This window comes from Acomys minous (assembly GCF_964271855.1).
Source record: "Acomys minous genome assembly, chromosome: 16".
NCBI classification, from domain to species: domain Eukaryota; kingdom Metazoa; phylum Chordata; class Mammalia; order Rodentia; family Muridae; genus Acomys; species Acomys minous.
The window spans coordinates 14,416,679-14,439,494 of NC_140498.1; the positions used below are offsets into that span (position 1 = coordinate 14,416,679).

At 44.9% G+C, this 22,816-nt stretch overlaps 1 protein-coding gene across 3 annotated transcripts in view; it reads right to left on the reverse strand.

Annotated features, from left to right (window-relative positions):
* Nucleotides 1-22,816, reverse strand: part of GRIA1 (glutamate ionotropic receptor AMPA type subunit 1) — a 307,990-nt gene that overhangs the window by 20,546 nt on the left and 264,628 nt on the right. For all 3 annotated transcript variants that reach the window (XM_084763795.1, XM_084763794.1, XM_084763796.1), the window contains exon 13: nucleotides 19,655-19,902. In XM_084763795.1, the coding sequence (XP_084619921.1) occupies nucleotides 19,655-19,902 (248 nt within the window). The remainder of the gene's footprint in view (nucleotides 1-19,654; nucleotides 19,903-22,816) is intronic.

The window sequence follows — 22,816 nt, forward strand, 5'->3', positions numbered from 1 at the left end:
CTGGAGGCTTCCAGAAAATTCCAACTCCACGTATTATAACTACTGTTTAGGGGATAAAAGAGAAAGGCTGAGAATGTTACAAATCTTCCCATTGGAGCCACCATGGTGACATGCGGCTGCTCAGGAGGCTGCAGACACCTGTTCCCAAAAGTCAAGTTAGTTCAGGCCACAGGATGACGACAAGTACATATGACAGATCCAGAGCCATCTGCAGGGGCCAAGTGAGTGTGGATCCTAACAACTCCCATCTGGCCCAATGAGGCCCTGGTACTGAGGGTGTGTGTGTGTGCTGGGCCCATGGATGCATGCGTTGGTAGGCTTGCCTCCCTGGTTAGTTGCCACTTCACCTCACAGCAGCCAAACTCTTTATCTTCTTCCTTTATCATCTCTTTTCTTTCTTCTACAGATTTCTCTGAAGATGTGTTCTCTTAAGTTTACTCCTAGTTTTTCTTTAATGTACCCAAAGGGATTCACGGACCACCGTTAAACTATAGTGAGAAGGATAAGAAGGGATTTGGAAATGTCTCAGCAGGCAGCAAGGAACCTTGATGGGAAAGCAGGCTGTGAAATCCAGCTCTGTCCCTGTGGCCTCCTGCCCTCCCTCCTTTTAGGTAGATAAAGTTAGGACTCCCATCACACCCCTATGGTGACTGTGGACACTTTAATTTTCGTTGTTGGAGCTACTTGTTTGCTTTTGGAAGATGGAAACTTTTGGCTGTTTGGTGGCTCAAGTGCGATCAGAAGTCTCCTGGTCCCTCCCTGGGAAACACTTTCGACTCGCAGGAGCTCTGCTTATTGCAACCATTACCTTTGATTTACGGTTGTCAGTCGCTGGGCAGCTAAGTAGACTGTAGCATATGGATCCCCAAAGGCAAAGGAAAGAGGCTGGTTTGCTGCCTGCAAAGGGCTTCGCATGTCTGATTTCACTTACTCCACACGGGAAGTTTAAATGTGGCCATTTTCAAGCTGGGCAAACAATTCCCGTGAACTGATCTGGGAAAGCAGTCTGTAGTCTTTTAGATACCTGTACAGGCCCAGTCCCTCCCTAGTCCTTCCTCTCAAAAAGAACAAAAAAATCAGAAAAAAAAAAAGAATAAGTAAAATAAGAGTGGTCTGTGTTTGATGAACTAAGCAAAGGCATCAGTGCCTGCCCCTGGGTTTTCCTGAGGGAAGTGCTATATACTCTATGCAAACAGATGGTTCGAGATCTTTCCTTCTCTTGTCTCCTTTTCTGTAACTTAAAGGGATGTAGGTTGAAAGACTCACATGTGAGAAGGAGGGAACCAGACAAAGCAGAGACAGGTGTAGGGTGTGGCTGAAAGAGAAGAAATGTTGGGATCCCAGAAGCTACCGTGGACATTGTGGGCGGAGTTACTTCCTGTGTTGGTGGAGTCATGACCATAAAAGTCGACAAGATTGACCTTGCTGGAAGATTCCCCAGCCTTGACATGATGGTCCCTCCTGCTGTCACACTGTCCTAGCCTGATTGCTCTGCTGGCCCAGCACGTTCAAAGTCACCATTGGTTTCCTGAGCAGAGCAGACCCTTTCTGCAGCCTTAGGCCGTTCTTCACAACATTAAAGACCGTGGTCTCCGTGCTGTGTATAGGTCTGAGAATTTTCATTCTTGAGAACATGAAAATTCTCATTCTTGAGAATTTTCTTTTTCTTTTTCTTTTCAGATGGATGAATTAACAAACGAACGGAAAAATTAAATTCACTATCACCTACATGTACTTAAGATGGCTATTTGGCAAACTTTGCTAACTATAATGGAACAGAAAAGAAACGGAACACCTCAGAGAGAACGTGCAGGGAGACACAGATCACCCCAATGACGTAAGTTTTATGTCTGGGCATCTGACAAAGCAGTTGACCTACTTGACTTTGTAGTCACATTCCTACTTGGTTGCCAGGCTTTACTGCTTGAACTCTGCAACCAATCCGTCCCTTGTCCAAGGTTCCGACTCAGCTCTGGATGGCTCCAGCCCATGCGTATAGTTACTGGGCTCCACTGCCTTCCCAAGACACGGTGCTGTGTAACCTTTCTAGTGCCTGATGAACCCCCGTTAATCTCCCCCAAAGCTTTTATTTAGAACAGGCTGTAGCAGATCCACAGTACCAGCAGAGAAAGCAGTGGGTGAGACCTCAGCAAAGGTACATTATATCACAGACCAACTGTCACTAATAGTTTAATAATGACTTAATATGCTACAGGACATTTTACCTTGGAGACATGGAAGCACCTCGAAAGTTGATTACACCATAGGTCACAGGCAAGCCTCAATTCTCTCTCTCTCTCTCTCTCTCTCTCTCTCTCTCTCTCTCTCTCTCTCTCACACACACACACACACATCAAGATACTTTGTAATATCCTGTTCCATCACTGTAGAATCAAACAGCAAGAGAGTATTCAGAAACTATACAAAATATGTAGAAACCGAGCAGCATATTTGAACAAACAACAACTCACTGAAGGAGTCATGAAGGAAATTAAGAAATTCCTGGGAAACAAATGAAAGTGGCACACAACCTAGCAGATCCTCTGAGGCTCAGCCGAGGCAGTCCTAAGAGGAAGCTTTATAGTTAGCAGTGCTCACAGGAAGAAATCATAGAGATTCAAATGAAAAAACCCAAACCAACAATGCAGCTCACGGCTCTGAAAAACAAGACAAACCCGGAAGACAGCAAGAGACGACGGTTAGACAGTTAGGCAGTGATGAGGTGGGGGCCCAAAGAACAATAAACGGAATAGATCAAATGAAGATTTGGCTTTTCATCGTAAAGGTTAGCAAGATTGCAACTCCCAAGCCATGATTAAAAAAGCGTCTTGGAGAACTTAGGAACAGACAGAGCATTCCTCAAACCAATAAAGCTTATATTTGACAAATCCACAGCCATCACTATACTAAATGGGGAAAACAAACTGGAAGCATTACCTCTAAACTATGGAATGAGACAAGGGCCACTACTTCCATGCTTAGCCACTATAGTGCTTAAAGTCTTAGCCAAAGTAATAAGAAAGAGAGAGATGAAAAAGCCATAGAAATAGGAAAGGAAGAAGTAAAGTTACCCCCATTCACAGATGGCACGATTCTACACTTGAGGCCCTATCACAAAATTCATAGATTTAATAAACACTCTCAGGAAGGTTGCAGGGTACAAAAGCAACACAGGAAAATCAGTAGCCTTCGCATATAGCAAAGAACGAACTTTCTGAGAAAGAAATTAGGAAAAATATCCCACTTACAATAAACCCCTCACAACTAAAGTACCTGGGAATCAACCTCACCAAGGGTGCCAAAGACTGCTACAGCATCTCAAGTCTTAAGATGCTGAGAAAAGAAATGAAAGAAGATACCACATGATGCAAGAGCTTTCATGGCCTTGGACTGGTAGAGCAAGTAGTGCAAACTGGCTATATTATCAAAAGTCATCTGTAGACTTAGCATACTCCCATCAAAACTTCAGTGACATTTTTTTCATAGAACTAGAAAAATAACCCTAAGATTAACATGAAAACACAAAGACCGTATAGAGCCAAAGCGATCCTTAATAGAAAGAACACTGTTGAAGGTGTCACATTACCTGACCTCAAATTATTCTACAGAGATGTAGTGAGAAAGACAGCATGGGGCTTGCGGAAGAACAGGTGTGCAGACCAATGTAATAGAAGGGAGGATAAAGCCATACAGACATGGCTACTTAAGTTTTGACAAAGGATCCAAAGCCTATACTGTAAAAAGACAGCCCATTTAACAAATGCTGCTGGCAAAACCAGATGTCCACACATGGGAGGATGAACTGAGACCTTTGTCCCTCACCCTGCACGAAAATCAATTCAAAACAGATCAAAGACTTTAATGTAAAGCCTGGAGTTTTGAAACTTCCAGAGGAAAATATGGACAATATATCCCAAGTTGTAGACTTAGGTAAAGGCTTTCTGGCTTAGACACCAACAGCACAGGAATAGTCCTGAGAATCAACAAATAAGATGACACAAAATCAGAAAGTTTCTGTGCAGAAAGAGAAACTGTAAACAGTGTGGATGGACAGTCTACAGAGTGGGAGGAAAATCTTCACCAGCTATATGTCGGACAGAGGGTTGAGGCCTAGAACTTAAAATAATTAAAAAAAAAATAATCCTTCAACCTCTGCCAACAAATAAATGGGCTGAAGAAATAAACAGAGTTCAAAAGAAGAAATGTACGTGGTGAATATATTTTTTTTTTTTTAAAATCAGCACCCTCAGTCCTCAGAGGAATGAAAATTCAAACCACTTAGAGATTCAAGTCAGAGTGTCCGAGATCAAGAAAACAAACGACAATAAAGGGTGGTGACAATAGGAAGGCGAACTGGTACAGGTACTGTGAAAATCTGTGTGGAGGTTTCTCAAAAAACCTAAAAATAGAACTTTCATACGGCTCAGCTACACCTCTCCTGAGCGTACGTCTGAAGGACTCTGGACCACACCCCTGAGACGCTGGCTCATCTATGTTGACTGCTGCTCTATTCACAATAGTAAGGATATGGGACCAGCCTAGATGTCCACCAGTGGATGACTTTATAGTGAAAATGTGGCAGATGTACATAATAGAATTTTTCTCAGCTGTAAAGAAAAACTTTTTTTTTTTTTTTGAAAATGGATGGATTTGTGAAGTTTTGTCTTAAGGTGCATGGGCATTGTAACTCTGAGGCTCTGGGCAGTAATCCGTCCTCCAGGCTGCTGGAGGCTCCTAGACATGTAGATTTTGTGGATGAGAAAAACAATAATCAATGCAGAACTGTGAGAAGCATCAAACTAAGCATGAATTAAATGTTAGTTTTTCTGAATACAATGTTTAAAAGAACAGTCACCATCTGACACACCTCCCTTGTGTGGGAGTGTGGATCCCGGAGGATGTAGAGTCATCTCTCTGTTTATCCCAGGTCATTACAGGGTGCTGAGAAGTCTACCTTGGGTAGGCAGTGGCAGGTCCTCCACCTGGTGTTTGGAGATGCTGTGTTGCACAGACAAGAGTGAACTGAGACAACACTTTCACTGAGCACACCTGGGTTTTGGTTTGAACCAGCCCCGCCCAGGGCCAACTCACGAAAGCTCACTGTGGTGATCGGTCCTCATGGGTGTGTTTGTGTGCCTTTCACCGAGGCAGGCTCCAGAGAACTGACTTTGATGGCTAATGACAACGGCATCATTATTTTCATTCAGAAATTATTTGCGGGAGGGGATGTTAAACCTGGGCTACAACTAGTTAGCAAAACCAACTATGTTTTTCACTATAAAAATCATCAGTTTTCCTGGTGCTAAGTTATGAGGTAAAAACTGTATAAGTCTTTCTACAAGGGAAATCCTGCTGGGCAAGAAAGTTATCTTTTTAAAGTTAAAAAATAATCTAAGTGTGTGTATGTATGTGTTTGTATGCACATATTTGCACATGAGTACAGGTGGCTGTAGATGCCAGAGGCATTGGAGAAAGAGGGAGAGAGAGAGAGAGAGAGAGAGAGAGAGAGAGAGAGAGAGAGAGAGAGAGAGAGAGAGAGAACGCACTTGCACGTGAGTGAGTGCAGGTAGCTGCAGAGGCATTGGATGCCTTGGGAAAAAATTACTTTTTTAGTAAAAGTAAACAGAGGTAAGAGTTTTATGAGAATTGTTTTGCTCCATGCATGCCTAGATAAGTGCTCTAGCATTCTGTGTCACTCTCAGCCCAGAGACTGCTCTTATTTATTTATTTATTTTCTTGATAAAATAAAAACACATGGGAGGGGCACACCTGTTATCCTAGCATTCTGGTGGTGGAGGAGGAAGACTGTGAGTTGGAAGCCAACCTAGGCAACGTAGTAAATTACAATCTGGTCTAAATACCAAGAGCCTGAGTAAAGCCCCACCCCCAACAAAAACAACACAAACCCACAACAAACAGGCAAATACAAATTCAACCTCTAAGAAGAAAAGTTTTTTTTTTTTTTTAACTCATTGGGGAGTATTTTGGACAAGTGAGTGCTCTTGCAGCCTTTTCCAGTTATGCCGATCTCCACCTGTCCTGTTGTCCGCAAGAATTTTTCTGCCTCTTTGTCAAGGTCAAGCCAGTGTCATCAGTTTGGAGTGGGGAGCAGAGTCTCAGCAGGAACTAAAGCTTTTCTGATGACACGTATTTTAGTTAGGGTTTCTGTTACTGTGATAACACACTCTGGCCAAAAGCAACTTGGGGAGAAAAGGGTCCATTTCATCTTACAACTGTCAGGTCACAGCCCATCACTGAGGAAAGTCAGGGCAGGAACTTAAGACATTAACTTGGAGGCAGGAACAGAAGCAGAGGTCATAGAGGAGTTCTGCTTCCTGGCTTGCTCCTCATGGTGTCCTCAGTTTGCTTTCTTTTACAAGTCAGAACCCCCTTCCCAGGGATGTCAGTGCCCTCCATGGGCTGGTCCCACTTACATCAGTCATCAGTGAAGGAAATGCCCCACCAACTTGCCTACAGTTCAATCTAATTGAGTTGTTTTCCCCTCAACTGGAGTTTCCTCTCCCCAGATGACCCTGGTGTCTGTCAAACAGACATAAAAATTAGCCAGCACACCACGGTTAAGAGAAGCCGGGGCTGGATCAAAAACAGAACCAGGAGTTGGCAGGTCTGGATCTCAGGCAGCATTGCTGTAAATCACTCAAGTGTTCTCCAAGTTCCCTCCAGCTTTATACCAGTCCATACTGCCATTGGCAACGAGCATCACCACAGGGAAATTGACTCAAAGTTGGGGACTGAGAGGCTCCTGACCCTCTGCTTAGGAGGGTTGGAGGAGTGGGGACAGCTAATCAATGGCCAAGGCTTGGAGGAGTAGGGACAGCTAATCAATGGCCAAGGCAATGGAAGTAAAGAATTAGTGGAGTTAGACTGGGGAACCCCAGGACACTTTAAGGGGGACAGGCAGGGTCAAAGCTTCCTTCCCTGTCAGGATGCCAGGTGGTAGTCCTCCTTGGAGCAGAATTATGGAGATGGGAGCCCCATCACCTCTGGAGACCTGATGTGGTCCAGTAGTGGTGGCAAGAACATGGAGGGCAGCCTTTAAAAAAATATTTTATTATCTATCTGTCTGTCTATCTATCTATCTATCTATCTATCTATCTATCTATCTATCTATCTATCTATCTAATGTATGAGTGCTCTAGCTGCATGCACACCTGCAGGCCAGAAGAGGGCATCAAATCACAGTATAGATGGCTGTGAGCCACCGTATGGTTGCTGGGAATTGAATTCAAGATCTCTGGAAGAGCAGGCAGCGCTCTTAACCACCGCGCCATCTCTTCAGGCCCTGCCTTTGGTTTTTAGATGTACCCGACAACATCAATAAATTGTCTTTAAAAAAAGGTGAACAACACATGCAGCAAACTCTTGCATAGCTCCTCTGAGTGAGGGGTATATAATTCTGATATAAGCCGTTTGGTGATTCTGCAATTACATTCCGTGGCCAGTCACATAGCTCCAATGGTTTTACCTAAGGGAGCCATTCCCAGTTCCCCTGGAGAAGGAGGCTCACTATGTGTACTCATGATCTGTGATCTTAGGATGGGGCCATTCATAAAAGTTTACTAGAGTATTTGGCCTCACTCTTTCTCCAAGAGCTCAACTTGTGGTTACGCCCCATCTTTCTGCCTCCTCAGGGACCTGACTTTGCTCAAGTGGGAGAGCTTTCTGCCTTCGGGTGGATGGGTAGATGCTGTCTGGCTCTGAGGTGAGTAGCATTTGATGTACCCAGTCTGAACCTGACAGTTCCATCTCATTGCAAAGTGAAAAAGCTGAGTGTGGCCCATCTGAGAGAAGGCAATCTTATCTGGTACAGATCAAAAAAGGGATTCGATTCAAGAACTTTTGCACCAAGTGCGCACTGTTCATTTTAGCCCTCAGACTACCTGGTGAAGTTCAAAGCAAGTTCTCATTTGGAAGGCTAGGGTAAGAAGTGTCAGAGCTATCAAGTAATGGTGGCTGCCACTTTGTGCTTACTGCACTGTGCTAAGCGCCTTGTGTTTATTAGGCTGCACTGGCTAGTTTAAAACGCCAACTTGCCAAATTATGGCATCACCCGCGAAGTGAATTTCAGCTGAGGAGTTGTCTGGGTTAGGTTGGCCAGTGTGCATATCTGCTGCGGATGGAGTGTTTCGATTTTTAACTGACCCACCTTGAGTGTGGGCAGCTCTGTTTCATGGGATGGTCCCTGGACTGTGTAAGGGTGTGAGAGAGCTGGCTGCGTACTGAAAGTGAGAACAAATTTGTCTCTCTCTGTTCTTGACTGTGGATGGGATGCCACTAGTTGCTTGAGTTCCTATCCCAACTTCCTTAGTGAAAGACTGTGACCTGGAAGTGTAAACCAGATAAACCCTTTCCTCACCTAAGTGGTTTTTGGCCAGAGTGTTTGTTTTGTCATCACTGGAACAGAAAACCAACTACTCACTTAACTGCTTAGGCACAGAATAAACTCTAGCCACCTCCTTCATATGTAGGGAAACTGAGGCTTGCTGAGGTGAGGTAACCTGCCCAAAGACTCTTGTCTTTATGTAGCAGATCCAGAGACCACCATCAATCCTAACTGCAGTCCTGTTACTTGCTGCCACTTTGCCAAGATCGCAGAGCTATAGTGTGCAAGAGTTTGAACACAGGGCTGATGTACCCCAAAGCACACTTAATTTCAAAGTCCACAAGCCTCAAGTGGCAGGGCCAGGATGTACATCAGAATCTTCCCTGTCTTGGTCTGCCATCTCAGAACAATCAGAAGACACAGGGAGTTTAAGATAAGTTGCTGAGACGCTTGCTATTTTTGATGGATGCTAGAAGAAAGCAACATGTAATTTGTATACCAGCAGGAGAAAGCCCGGCTCTGGCAGGCAAACCACACCCTAGGTACAGGGCTGCTCATTTCTCAGGTTGTTCATCTCGGTCTTTCTGCCTCACACTCTCACCTCCCTCTTCTCACTCTCATGTGCTGCCTTTGCCGCTTAGGAGCAGCTCACCAGGTATGGTAACAGTGGAGTTCTAACAAGAGTCCTGTGAGATGCTTAACCAGGAGGTGGGGCTGTTTCTTCCTATGGCTTCCAAGGTGGTGGTGTTGAGGCTGAGCCTCTATTGTCTGTTGTTCACGGTGTTTTTTTTTTCCGGAATGCTTTTGAGATGGTGCCTTTAGAACAACAAAGGCAGTGATGTGTAGCAGGTGAGCACCTCCGTTAGCGCAGTGGAGGAGGTGTGGAAAACAAGGAAGCTTTTACAATCAGAGTTCATACCTAAGCTCAGTTGCACAGAGCCCTTTGAGAACCTAGGTAAATTATCATCTCCCTGAATGTTAGACTCAGACTGTAACAGGGAAGTGGGGATAGATCAATCACAAGGCCAGGGGAAGACGGTGTTTGAATGCACCCAGGGCGCTACACACACAGGAGCTTTGAGGTCCGTGTGGTACCATTAGTGTAAAGTGATCTGCTTTATGGAGTGGGAAAAAACAAACAAATCAAAAGCATATGGAATTTTAGGAGGCATACATTTTGGGGAGGAGGTTAGTTTAAGTCATTATAGGTTAGCAGGAAGACATCACTATATGATGGATATATATATACTTCTGCCCATTTGGAGGTAGGTATATGGCAAGACATGAGCCTATGGGATGGCCCCCATCCCAGGGATGCTACATGTGCTCCACAGACAAACCATGCAGAATGGAGCCAAGAGGTCCCTATAGAATTCAGGGTAGCCAAGGAAAAAATAGGCAGTAAACCTCGAACCCCTACCCAGACTAGCTGATGGACAGGACATTCTCCACTGTTGAGTGGAGAAGGAGATCTAACTTTCACACAAACTCTGGTGCCCCATATTTGAACATGTCCCTTGGATGGAGATGCCTGGTGGCACTCAGAAAAAGAATAATAGGTCACCAAGGAGAGACTTGATACCCTATGAGCATATACAGGGGGAGGAGGTCCCCCTCAGACACAGACATAGGGGAGGGGAGTAGGGGGGAAGTGGGAAGAAGGGAGGAATGGGAGGATACAAGGGATGGGCTAACAACTGAGATGTAATATGAATAAATTAATTAAAAAATTCTTAGTTTAGAAAAAAAAAGAATTCAGGGTAGAAGCAGGAATCTGCTTTTTTATTTCCACATTCATTGCATTATTCTAAATGTGTGTGTGCATGTGCGTGTGCATGTGCATTACATTGTGTGTGTATATATACATCTGTTGAAATATATGTATTAAATGATCCTGATCTTTTTATTAGTTGATTTTTTTTGAGACAGGATATCTTATAGCCCTGAACTGATTGTGTAGGTAAGGCTGATTGTGAATGGCTAATCCTTCTGCCTCCACTACTTGAGGGCTGGGATTATAATAGTGTGCCACAATACGTGGCTGCAATCCTCACTGTCTTGTTGCTTTTCTTCACATGTCTATCTCTGAAGAGACATTATTGTCTAATACCAGAGAAGGCATGCTAGAAATGAGGCTGTTTGAGTTGGGAGTCCACCTTAGGGATTCTTGGGTCAATTCTGTCACCTCACTGTGCCTCAGTTTCCCAAACTGTTTGATGAAGGCAAAGACAATATTACATTTACAAGCCACTGTGTGAGTAAGATGACATACACAGTACTTCTTACAAGTACTTGATGAGTGATGAGCTAATCCTCAATAAACAGCCCTCTCCACATTCTAGGCCTGGACATTTGGGCCAGAGACTGCTCTGGTATCCTAAGATGCTTTCTCTGTGCTCTTTGCCGTATGCCCCAGATATACTGACCTGAGAAAGCATCTCTTCTTTGGAAAACCTCCACCTTTATTCAAATGTGCTTGCAGTTGTATGTGCACACACACATACACACTCACACAACACACATAAACACACACATTCACATATGCTTACAAATACAAATATACTAACACACACACACTTTACATATATTTTCTTTCTTTCTGGCCTCTTCCTTTCCTTTGTCTCTCCTCCTGTTCCCTCCCCTTTCCTCCTCTCTCCTTATTCATCACCTTCCTTTCCCTTTTTTCCTCCTCTCAGCTCTTTGGAGGATGGAAGATGTAGACTAGACAACCTCTCAGCCCAGAGCGCTTTGTCTCTGATCAAACCTGACCTGGGTCACTGAGTTCATGAGGTTACCATGACAACACGTATCCCTGGCTACCCATCAGGAGGCAAAGACCAATTGAAAAAGACTGCCATTTCCCTGGGACATACTGTATTTATCCTCAGCAGCAGGGTTCTGCACCAGTACCAAACTACAGGAAGAGAGGCAGATACTTGGGAATGTGGGAGGGAGGGAGAAATGAAATATTAGCGTTTTATTTTTTTCAGCATGTTCCCTGTGGGGGAGGACCACAGATTGTTCTTGGAGAGAGACATTTTATTTCACATGCAGCCAGTCTGTGCGGTGGAGAGGGAGGTGGGCTAGGCGCATGTGGATTTCTGACACAGTGGGTTTTACAGAGAAGGAACAAACAAATTATGTAGACTTAAAGTGACTTTCCATTAGGTCTAATGAGAAGAAGAGGGTAGAAAACATTAAGGAGTGTCTTCTGTGATGGGTCCTTTGTGTGTGTGTGTGTGTGTGTGTGTGTGTGTGTGTGTGTGTATGTGTGTGTTTTATCAGTTTGTTGAAGAAACTTCATAGATGATTATTCCGTGTTTTAAAAAAAATTATGATGTGTGTGTGTGTGTGTGTGTGTGTGTGTGTGTATGTACACACACACACATGCACATGCACATGTGCAGGTGTCAATGAAGGAAAACTTTGTGGAGCTAGGTCGCTCCTTCCACCTTTACATAGGTTCTGGTGTGTGTATGTGTGTGTGTGTGTGTGTGTGTGTGTGTGTGTGTGTGTGTGTGTGTGTGTTCTAGGAATTGAACTCAGATCATCAGGATTGTGGGGCAAGGCTCTTTCACCATTGAGCCAGCTCTCTGGCCCAATTCCACTTTTTAAGATAAGAAAGCAGAGGCTTATAATGCTGTGGTGGTCTGGCAAGGCCAGACACTGGCAAAGTCACAGACCTAAAACCTGAATTGATTTATGTGCCTCCAAAGCTGGTGACTACTGTGGCCCTCTGTGTAGGTCCCCCAACAGCCGTGCTGTTATGTGCCACCCTTCCTCCTGCTTGGTCTCTACCACTGGCCTGGCCTTCTCCCTAAACTTTTCTACACCTCATTTGCAGAGCAGAATCCCTGGGGAGCCATTCAGTCTCTCTGTTCCTTGACCCCCACGCTCTGGGCCTGCAGAACTAGATTGTTGGAGGAAACCTGAGAACTTAAAGTCTAGGAAGTCAGTTATTTTTAAAATCAGCTCTCCTGGGAATCTCGATAGACATTGTAATCTGGGCTGAGTCTGCAGAGTGATAGATTGGAGGCCACAGAGATCACTTGTTTACTGGCTTCCCAATTGTTTTCAGGGACTGTGCGAGTGTCTGGGAGAAGAGAGCTCCCCACGGCCTTCTGCACCTCTCAGATCAGCACCAGGTAAGGAAGCAATGTTGAAAGAAGGCCCCAGAACTGCCCCACAGTCCCCATGTGTGTTGCACCTCACACTTTCCTTCTTTCGTTACACAGATGGTGCCAATCTAGACAGTTCTTGGAAGTGTCGTGAAACGAGAGAATCATATCTCATGGGAACTCTAGTGAGATGGAAATGTTATTGAGCAATCCTGAAATTTTCTTATATGAAAAAAAAAAAGCAGATAGGCATGGTATAGTCAACTTGAGGAGATGCCTGGCCTCCTCTGTCACCCTGGCTGGTGAGCTAGGAAGCTGGTATCCCTCAAAGCTATGCCTTTCACCACCAGGCATTTCAGAACAAAACCGAGGTGATTCTGTTTGGGAAGCCATTCTTGGCAGCATCACTTGGTACTTTTTTAGTCGTTGGTGGTCAACAGCACCAAATCACTATAAATCTTCTCACACTATCAACTTTAAAGCAAACACTATAGTGAGCATGGAGCCAGCCACTTCTTTCCTGTCCCATCATAAATTGTGACTAAGTTCATTGCCTCCTTCTAAGATGACCAGGACATTTTTGCAAGTGATGTCTCTGCCTGTGACCCTCTTCTCTCACCTGTTCACATCACAAACCACCTCCAGGTAATGTTTAGAATCAAGGGTCCTCCTGTCACCAGGAAAACAGTAGGAATGTATTTCTGCTCATGATTTCTTCTGGACACTGCATCACTTAGGGGTGGGGTTTCAATTTCTCACCATGACTCCTGCATGCCTATGTACAATGTTGTGTGTGCCATTTGTATCAGAAGAGGAGCTGGGAAATGGAATAGCCCAGGAAGTAGATCCCAGACCTTTCTGAATGCTTGTCATTCATGACGGTGCAGGGGAAAAGCTGCACTGTGCTCCTGTCCCCTTGGCCCAAACGTCTGGCATGGACAAGATGTGACAGAAGATGGAGATGTCATAATCACAGACATCACAGAATCACTCACATAACCACAGTTAGTTAAAGACCAGACTTTGGCCAATGACCTGTTTAGGGTATATAACTCTTAGCAAACCCATTAAACTCCTGGCAGATGGCTCATGAGGGAGAGCCATTAGCTAAGAATTCAACAGAGGCCAATCTAGTATAGATTTCTTGCTTGGGTTTGTAAGTACAGGCCATGTACCTTGACCTAGGAGATTTGAACACATCATCTTAAATAAAAGGAATTCTGTATCCAGTGAAGAGACTGCAGTATAGCCTGGGTACCTACATTTAGTTGGCACCAGAAGGCCTATAGATTATAATTAGTGGATTTACTAATTGCTTTTCCCCTAGTGACTGGCATTGGCCTGTCCATCTTTATCCACAACCCAAGGGTTTTGGAAACATAACTCAGTCCCTTACCCAAGCCCAAGCATGCAGAGACAGCCAACAAACAGCATCAGTTTCAAAGGAATGCCACCTGTCCAGATGGAAAGCCAAGTGTCAAGCTGCCTCCTTTCACCAGAGCATTTGTTTCCAGGACAGGGAGGCAAATGCTGTTCTGTCACCAAGAGTCTCTTAACACACTGAAGGGACCGTAATCTGGCTCCTGAGCAGCATAACTGACAGGGGTCTAAGCAACATTTGGGTCTCAGGTCTTTCCTTTCCTTTCCTTTCCTTTCCTTTCCTTTCCTTTCCTTTCCTTTCCTTTCCTTCCTTCCTTCCTTTGTTCCTTCCTTCTTTCCTCTTTCCCTCTGATATCTTGGTCTCTGTCTCTCTGTGTCTCCGTCTCTGTCTCTGTCTGTCTGTCTGTTTCTCTCTCTCTCTCTCTCTCTCTCTCTCTCTCTCTGTTATATGTACATGCTGTTGTGGGTATTTGCACATGAGCATACACATGTGGAGGTCAGAGGTCAATGTTGGGTGCCTTTTCTACCTTGTTTCTTCAGAAAGTGTCTGTCACTAAACCTGGAGCTTGCTGACTTGGCTAGACAGATTGCCTGGCAGTAAACTTCAGGCAGAACTTCCTCCTGTCTCAGCTTTTCAAGCCTTGGATTTTAGGCACATGCTATGTCGTGTTTATGTGGGTTTTGAGAATCAAACTTGGGTCCCTAAGTTTGTGTGACAAGCACTTTATTGACTGAGCTACATCCACATCCCCTAGACATGCACTTTCTGACTGTAGGAGGGAGAAATTCACAATCCATCTTGGAGCAATGGCAGGCTAGAAGGAAAGCTCACTAATATGGGGAGGTGTAGTGTTATATAAAACAAATGGAGGATTGCTGGGAAGGAGGCACCGGGCCTAGATGGGCTGTTGTTGCCCTGGCTTTGATGGAACCACGAAAAACTGGTAACCATGTCCTGAGTATACAGAATCACATTTCTGTGGCTTAAACTTTAAACACTCTCCAGTCTTGCGAGTAACTTAACAGTTTCCAAAAAAAGGTGTGATGGTTCAGAGGACAGTTGCTTCCTCCTGGTTTCCATTACAGAATGGTTTCTTGGGATTAAGGCACTGGATGTAAAGTATCCAGAGCAGGCAAATGTGCGTCTTTGGCGCTAAGTGACTCATTAGTATTTGAACCATCTCAGGTGTGAGGCGGAGATATAGTGGAAACTGGCTGGAGTGTGTATGCGTACACTCTTAGCTGCTAAACAATGATCCTTTCCTTTTTTGCATATGTGTGTGGTATGTGTGCACATGTGTATGTGAGTTTGGTGGAGAGACAGACCATAGGCAGGTTGCATGTGCATGCGTGTGCGTAGGCTGCAAGTTGATGTCACGTGTCTTTCTCAATCACTCCCACTTTATTTACTGAGGACTCTGGCTGGGCCTGAGTCAGTTTTAGCTTGTCTAGATAGTCAATTTGTCCAGGAGATTCCCCCACCTCTGCCTGAGTGTTGGGATTACAGATGGCCACTAGCCTAGCTTGGCTTTGCCGTGGCTTTGTGGGAGCTGAACACCGTTCCTCAGGCTTGTGTTCAAGAACATACTTTGGTGAGCCAGCCTTCCACATTGATCCCTTCTCACAGAGATGAGAAGCGAACCCCACACACAGCAAGGGGGTTTCCTGAGAAGGAATGCCGGGCCCTCCTCTGGCAGCTTTACTCTTGTGTCCTTCGGTCAGGAGTCACGCCATCTATGGCTACCATCAAGTACCACAGAGAGAAAGGAGGCTGAGAGAGGGCTGGGGAGGGGCTCCCCTGCTATGGGAATTCCTGATGTTCAGATGGGTCATTGGGGTTCTGTAACCATAGATGACTGAATTTTCTATTTTCTATTTTTATTTCCGTGGGGGGAATGTGCACCAATGTGAATTTATGCCCATGTGTGATCTGATGCCTTCTGGCCTGCGAGAACCCTTTGGATTTCTCTCTCCTTTTCTCTTCCTCTCATTCTCAAACTGTAACAACCTCATCTTTTATAGAGATATAAACCAAAGAAGGAGGTTTCTCTTTACTGCAGGCTCAGATCGCCGGTGCTGACCGCAGGGAGAGTCTTTGAGTATGGGAAATGCACCGAAGCTATTCAGAGCAAGGGGATCTGATACCTTTAAGCCAGGGGCTGTCACCATCTTCTGCTGTCAGGGTGCCCAGTGGCTTCTCTGGACTTCAAAAGCTTTATTATTATTTTTTCCTGATTTGATGGTTGTCAGTCTTGCACCTGCCTGCCTTTGACAGAGCTGTCCAGTCACCCACCCTGGAGCTGCTTTTGAATATGTCGTAGCTCTGAGCTCTGAGTCAGATTGCCGGCCTCAAACCTTGTGCGCACCTGCTGTCTGTTTTCTTCCGTCTGGACCTTGGTAACATGGGGCTAATGATAGCGCCTAGGGATGGAATGAGCAAGTGTGCATGCCACAGCCAGTGGCTGTTGTTATAGGAGGAAGGCATTGCGGCGCAGAATACTCAAATTTTAGGTCCATGTCACTGAAACCGCCTGATGCTTTTCAGGCTGTCTTCTTATTCCAGGGCCTGTGTCAGAGGAGGGGCCGTTTCATGGCTCTGCTGATGGACAGACCACATTGCCTCTTTGTGCCTTGTTGTCAGCTGATGGCCTTGACCACAAAGACTTTAGACATGGGTTTTCTTGAACCCATGACATCTGGTTCTGTACGCAGCATCTTTCTAGGACGATGATCTGTGAGTCCCCGAAATAGAAGTCGTTCCCTCAACAAAGACTACTGTCTGGATCTCATTGCAAATTGGCCTAAACATGCACAAAGAGCCTTGTGAGTTCTTCAGGACAGTGGGGCCTGATTGCTGGGTACCTGGCTCCAAGTGTTCTCTTCGTAGGCGTTTCTGTTTAAATCCCTATGACGTCTTTATTGTTTGAACTTTAGGGGAATTAGGTAAAATTCTTCAAAGTGTTTTTATTGACATTTGAATAAAGAATATTTTACAAATCTTTTAGAAAACCCCCTCCGGCCTCATGTTCTAGGCTTAGCCCGTCTCCTCCTGCATCTCCTTTTTGTGTGTGTGTCATGATTTCTTGAGTTAGTGTCTTCCAGCAGGTTGCTCTTCACCTATACTGCTTGTTAAAACTTTGAAATCTCAGTGTGTGTCTCTGTTTTTCTCTCTCTGTCTCTTGGTCTCTCTGTGTGTCTGTGTCTGCGTGTCTCTGTCTCTCTGTCTCTCTCTCTGTCTCTCTCATTGTGTGTGTCTGTGTGTCTGTGTCTCTTTCTGTCTTTGTCTCTCTCTCTCTCTCTGTCTGTCTCTCTCTGTCTCTCTCTCTCTCTCTCTTTGTGTCTCTGTGTCTCTGTCTCTCTCTTTCTGTGTGTGTGTGTGTGTGTGTGTGTGTGTGTGTGTGTGTGTGTGCATGTGAGTACAGATGCACACTGAGGCCATCAGATCCTCTGGATCTCCAGTTACTGCTGGTTGTAAGCACCTTGTACAGTTCTGGGACTTGACCTCTTGGTCTATGACAAGAGCAGGAAGTGCCCTCGACTGCTGAGCCACCTCTCCAGCTCCTAGACTACTTCCCCATCTTCTCCCTTCTCTGAATGTGAAACCTCATTTTGAAGAAAGTGGCCTTGAAGGCATCTCCCCATCGAGGCTCTGCCCATGCCCTGACCCAGCTGGACCTTCATTCCTAGCTGTGTTCAAGGTCTTCTACTTATCCCCCCCCTCTTCCCCCCACTGGTGTCCTGTCCTTTTGATGGATTCAGCTGTGGCTTGTTAATCTGTCTTCACAGAGATTGGATGTTTGAGTCTGAATTGATATGTACCATACATTCTGGAAGAATCCTTCAAAAAACCTAGCCTGTTCTTAATGTCTGCACTTGGAAATCATTGCAGATCAGTTCTTTCTTCTCTGATGGTCCCTCTTTGTTCTGCTTCCCACTTTTCTGAGCGACCCTGAAGAATTTTCTCTGATTGCCCCTCCCCGTACCAGTACACTAATTCCCCTTTCAATTTTACCTAGCCTGCTATTTACTAAGTACTCGGATTTTATAGGATGGCAATGCCATTTCTGTAAACTGTAATTCAAACGCTATCAAGTGTGCCTGATCTTTAATGAGTGTCCCTTGCTTTTAGAATGTCTCTGGTTGATGTCTTGCTTGTGTTGCTGACTCTGGAGTGCGTGGGATGTTGTGTAATTTGCAACTCTGTCCTGCTTAGGGTAGTCCCAGAATCATTAGCGTCTGCTTCTCACTTTGGTTTTGATTTTTTTTTTTTTTTTTTTTTTTTTTTTTTTTTTTTTTTTACCATTTTGGCCCTTGAGAGTTCCTAACTTGCATTTAAAAGGCTGGATGTTACATCCTATCCACCATACCCAGACATCTTACAGTGACAATTTTGTTCCATCTTGTTACTGGAAATAGATGTCCTCGAGGGCCCTTTTTGTAGACTGTCCTAAACTTTCATGATTTTTATTAAAGCATTAAGCAATTATAAGCTGTTGAATGTCGGCCTCTTCTCGAAATCGTGCAGTTACATGGGAAGGTGCCTTGTTCAGAACAGTGGTGCCAGCTGCTGTGCCAGTGCCTGAGATAATGACGGGACTCGGTATCATTTCCATTAATGAGTGAACCGAGGCAGAGTGGCTGTGGCCATCATGTCACACAGGCTCTCTCTAGCCTTCTACAGGCTTTACTAGCCCACCTTGCTCTTCCTGAGAGGGCATTCTTTCCTCAAACACATTGACCCTTTCTGCAGTTAGTAATTTCTCCTGATGACTGAAGCCTGTGGTTCCATGTCATTCACCCTTAATGTTCTTTTGTCTTTCACCCCTTGCTTCTTATTTATTTATTTATTTATTTATTTATTTATTTATTTATTTATTTTAGCTCTGGCTGGCCTGGGACTCAATATGTAGACCAGGCTGGCCTTGAACTCACAGGGATCCTCCTACTTCTGTCCTTTGAATACTGGGATTAAAAGTGTGCACCACCATGTTCAACTTTTATCTCAGTTTTGACTCACAATTGTCTTGACCTCCGAAGGACTGGGATGTCAATTCTTTCTGTGTAGCTGAGCGAATGTAGGGCTTGGGTGATAAAAATGTCTTCCCTTCTGCAGGATAGTAGCAAATTCTAGAATTAGCTCTGCTTTAGCCAATCTGATCGCAAATATGCAGGGCTCGCCCTTAGCTACTTAGAACGAAGAGCAAAGCTTCTTTTTGTGAACACAATATTGACTTTGCCTCTTTGCTGATCAATCCACTTTTGTCCAAGAAGCCTGTGCCAAGGCAGACACACAGACTGTGTTAACTTGGACCTATTCATTAGGAGGTACTTTGACTTGAGCATTTCGTAAAGCTCAGACAACTAGGCTTTTCATTTGGACAATGTGTTTCTGCTTTTTGAGAGACACATTACGAACCATTTCCTGTTGGAGTCCAAATGGCTGGAGAGCCCTGTTCATGCCTGAGTTGGATTCAGGGTCTCTAATAAAGGACGGAATGTCGCAGGTCACAAGACACAGAAGCACAGGGGCTACCAACATCTAACACTTAAGGAATGAGGTGGAAAGCAAGGCACGGGGAAGGGCAAATGGGGGCAGTAACATCGAAAAGCAAGCTGAGGCCCCCAGGTCAGTTTCCAACCTCAGGACTGAAGGTCACAGGTGGCTGGAATCTTCCAGGCCCACAGGCATTTCAGAAGATCTCTCTTCTTGGAGGCTCGCATTATGCATGGGGGCCTGTGGTAAACGCAGCAGCTTCGTTCCTGAGATGGGGAAGGCAGAGGGAGCACGGAGGAAACAGATCTGGGTACTTACCTCAGGGCGGACCCCTTGGGTGTCGCAATGCCATAGCCTTTGGAATCCAAGTTACCTCCCACTTTCATGGTGTCGCAGGGCTTGCGCTGCTCAATGTACTCGTTCATCGTGGACTCCAGGAGGTAGGCATATTTGCCTTTAGACTTTCTCACTCTGATCATGCCCTCCTCTGTAGTCCGGACAAACACAGATGGCTCTGCAGACTTCATGTACGTCCACATCTTCTCAAACACAGCGATTTTAGACCTCTGCCAGGGGACAGGAACAAAGCCAGGGTTAAGGCAGTGGTGATGCTTGAAATGGGGGTCGGCACACACATCAGCGAAGAGCTGAGTGGAGCTTGATCACACATTCATGAGCCAGATCAGCTTAGGAAGAAAACAAATTATGAGTGATTGCAAAATAAGAGCCTCTAATTAGTACCAGTAGGTTCCAAGGTACAAATATCTTGTAAATACAGAATGAACAGAGTATTTCAGAATCATTTAATTACATCTGGGCAATTATACTCTTTCTAAATAGGGGAAAAGATAAGCAACCAGGTCCCTGTTTATCTTTGAAAGACATTGTGGAACTTGTCTATAGCTCAACAGGGGTGCATGTATAATGCCCCAAAGCAAAGGGCTGAATGTCAGCAGGATTTGACTTTACTTACTACCATAAAAACTAAAAAAAACCCAAAAAACAAAAAAAACAAAAAACCCACAAAACTCCCCAAACCCACCACCACCACCACCACCACCACGATCACCACTAAAAACAAAAAACCTTTAAAAGCAAACAAGCAAACAAACACACAATAGCACCAACAAAAACCTTTCTTCCCTATTACGAGACCTAACCCTCAGACCAGTTGCCTGATAGAGCACATAGCGTGTGTAGTGTGGTTGGAATGAGAATTATCGCTCAAAGCCTGTGGAATTTGAACACCTGGTCTCCAGTTGGTGGTACTATTTGGGAAGGTTTAGGAGGTGTAGCGTTGTCGGTGGAAGTGCATCCCTGGGTATGGCCTCTGAGAGCTTTTAAAGCCTTCTGATACTTCCAGCTCTCTGTGCATTGTGTGTACCAAGGGGGATGTGAACTCTCAGCTTTCTGCTCTCGCCACCGCATATGTCTGCTTGCCCACCCCCCTCCACTTTGATGGACTCATCCCTTTGGAACTGTAAGCCCAGATAAACCTTTCTTTCTATAAATTGCCTTGGTCATGGTGTTTTATCACAGTAACAGAAAAATAATGAATACAGCATGAGACCCAATACTTCCATCTCCTTACATTTGAAAAGCATACAAACCGGGGATAAGGAGTTAGCTCAGTTGGTCAAGTGCTTGCTTTGTAAGAATGGGTCTGAGATCGTATCCCTTGTACCCCCATTAAGAAAAAGTTCCTGAGCTGGGCATGGTGACTTACTAGGGCTCTTACCAGTGCATGGTCCAGGATGCAGACATGCCCTCTGCTCTTTCATGTCACAATTTTACCAGCTTTTAATTTTTTAATTGTTTAAAAAGGAAGTTCTTTTTCCCAAGGGGATGTTAAGGGTATTGTAATCTGGCTTTTGGTTTTTCTTTTCCCTTTGTGTGTATGTGTGTTTTATGGGAGAGAGTGTCCACATTCCTCTGTCCCTATCTCGTTGAGCCCGGAGGTCAACACCTGTGCCTTCCTAGTTGCTCTCCACCTTATCTTCGGAGACAGACTCTCCTTAAATCTGGAACTCACCACCCGGTTAGACTGGCTGCCTAGAAGGCTCCAGAGATCTTCCTATCTCTACCTCCTAGCCACTGGAGTTAGCACCTGTGTTGCCACAGTTTTTTATGTGGTGATGCTATCTGATCTCATGCTTGTGCCTAAGACACGGATCTACATCTCCAGTCTCAAGGCTTTGGAAATGGACAAGTGCTAGCCACATACTGAGGTATTAAAATAAGGAAAAAGACAGTTCCTAAAAATGTCACATGACCTGCATCTCTGTCCCTATATAGATCACATTTATTTAACACGGAATCATTATTACACATGCAACATTGTTTTTGGCTATATGAAGTGTCAGGTTTATTTTCTCGATGTCAAGAATATCAGATGTAGATGGCATCTTAATACACAACTGTCACTTTGGCTAACTGAGCTGTAAAATATTTAGGACCCAGAAAATTTATAAATTTTGAGTTAAAAATACTGGAAATAGTTACTTAGAATTTCAAGGAGGCATTTGGTATGAGTTTAATTTGCAACATTCTCTCATTAGACAAACATCTCATTTCTCCATAGAGAGGGTTGGAGAAGACATTGGGCCAGGTGAGAGGAACCTAGATTCTATGCTTAATTTTACCTGTAAATCTTGGTTTGTTTTCTGGACTACATCACTTCCGGCCTCTGTTTCCCCCTTTTATTTCACGGTATTTTTTTTGCTTTGCGTTTTTTTTTTTTAAAGACAGGGTTTCTCTGTGTAGCCTTGACTGTCCTGGACTCCCTTTGTAGACCAGGCTGGCCTAGAACTCACAGAGATCTGCCTGCCTCTGCCTCCCTGGATTCTGGGATTATATAGGCGTGCGCCACCACGCCTGGCTATTTCATGGTAATTTAAAAACATCTTGCTGGCTTGAAATGTCTGATTCTGGCATAAAAGCAACGGTGGCCATGTGTGAGAGAGGAGATGAGAGAGGAGAGAGAAAAAGGAGGGGGCAAACGCATATCAAATCGAGGCATGTCGGGGTACTCCGTACTCTCTTACATGAAACAGGGCAATGCATATATTCAGTCAGGACCAGATGATCTTCCAGGCACACAACCAACAACACACACAGCAGGACGAGTGTAAGATGCAATTTGACCTGACAGGATGGCGCAGCAGGGAACAGGCAACGGACAGGCAGAGCTGAGAAACCCCGGGGCAGCAATCTGCAGAAAATCACCACATCCTCTCAGCCACAGCCCCAAAGCCTAGGCTGTGCTCACAGGTGCTCAGGGATCACTGGGACAACCTAATCTCCAGGAACTCAAGTGGCGTATGAGTGACAAAGAGGCTCGGGGACATGCCAGGGTGTCTGTTCTTAAATCTGTCCTGCACAGCTCCCACCGCCTTGCACACGTCTTAATTAAGCAGTACATGGAGAATTCAGTGACTCTGGATGGGGCTGTCATGGGAACTAGAAACTAGATTCCTCTGA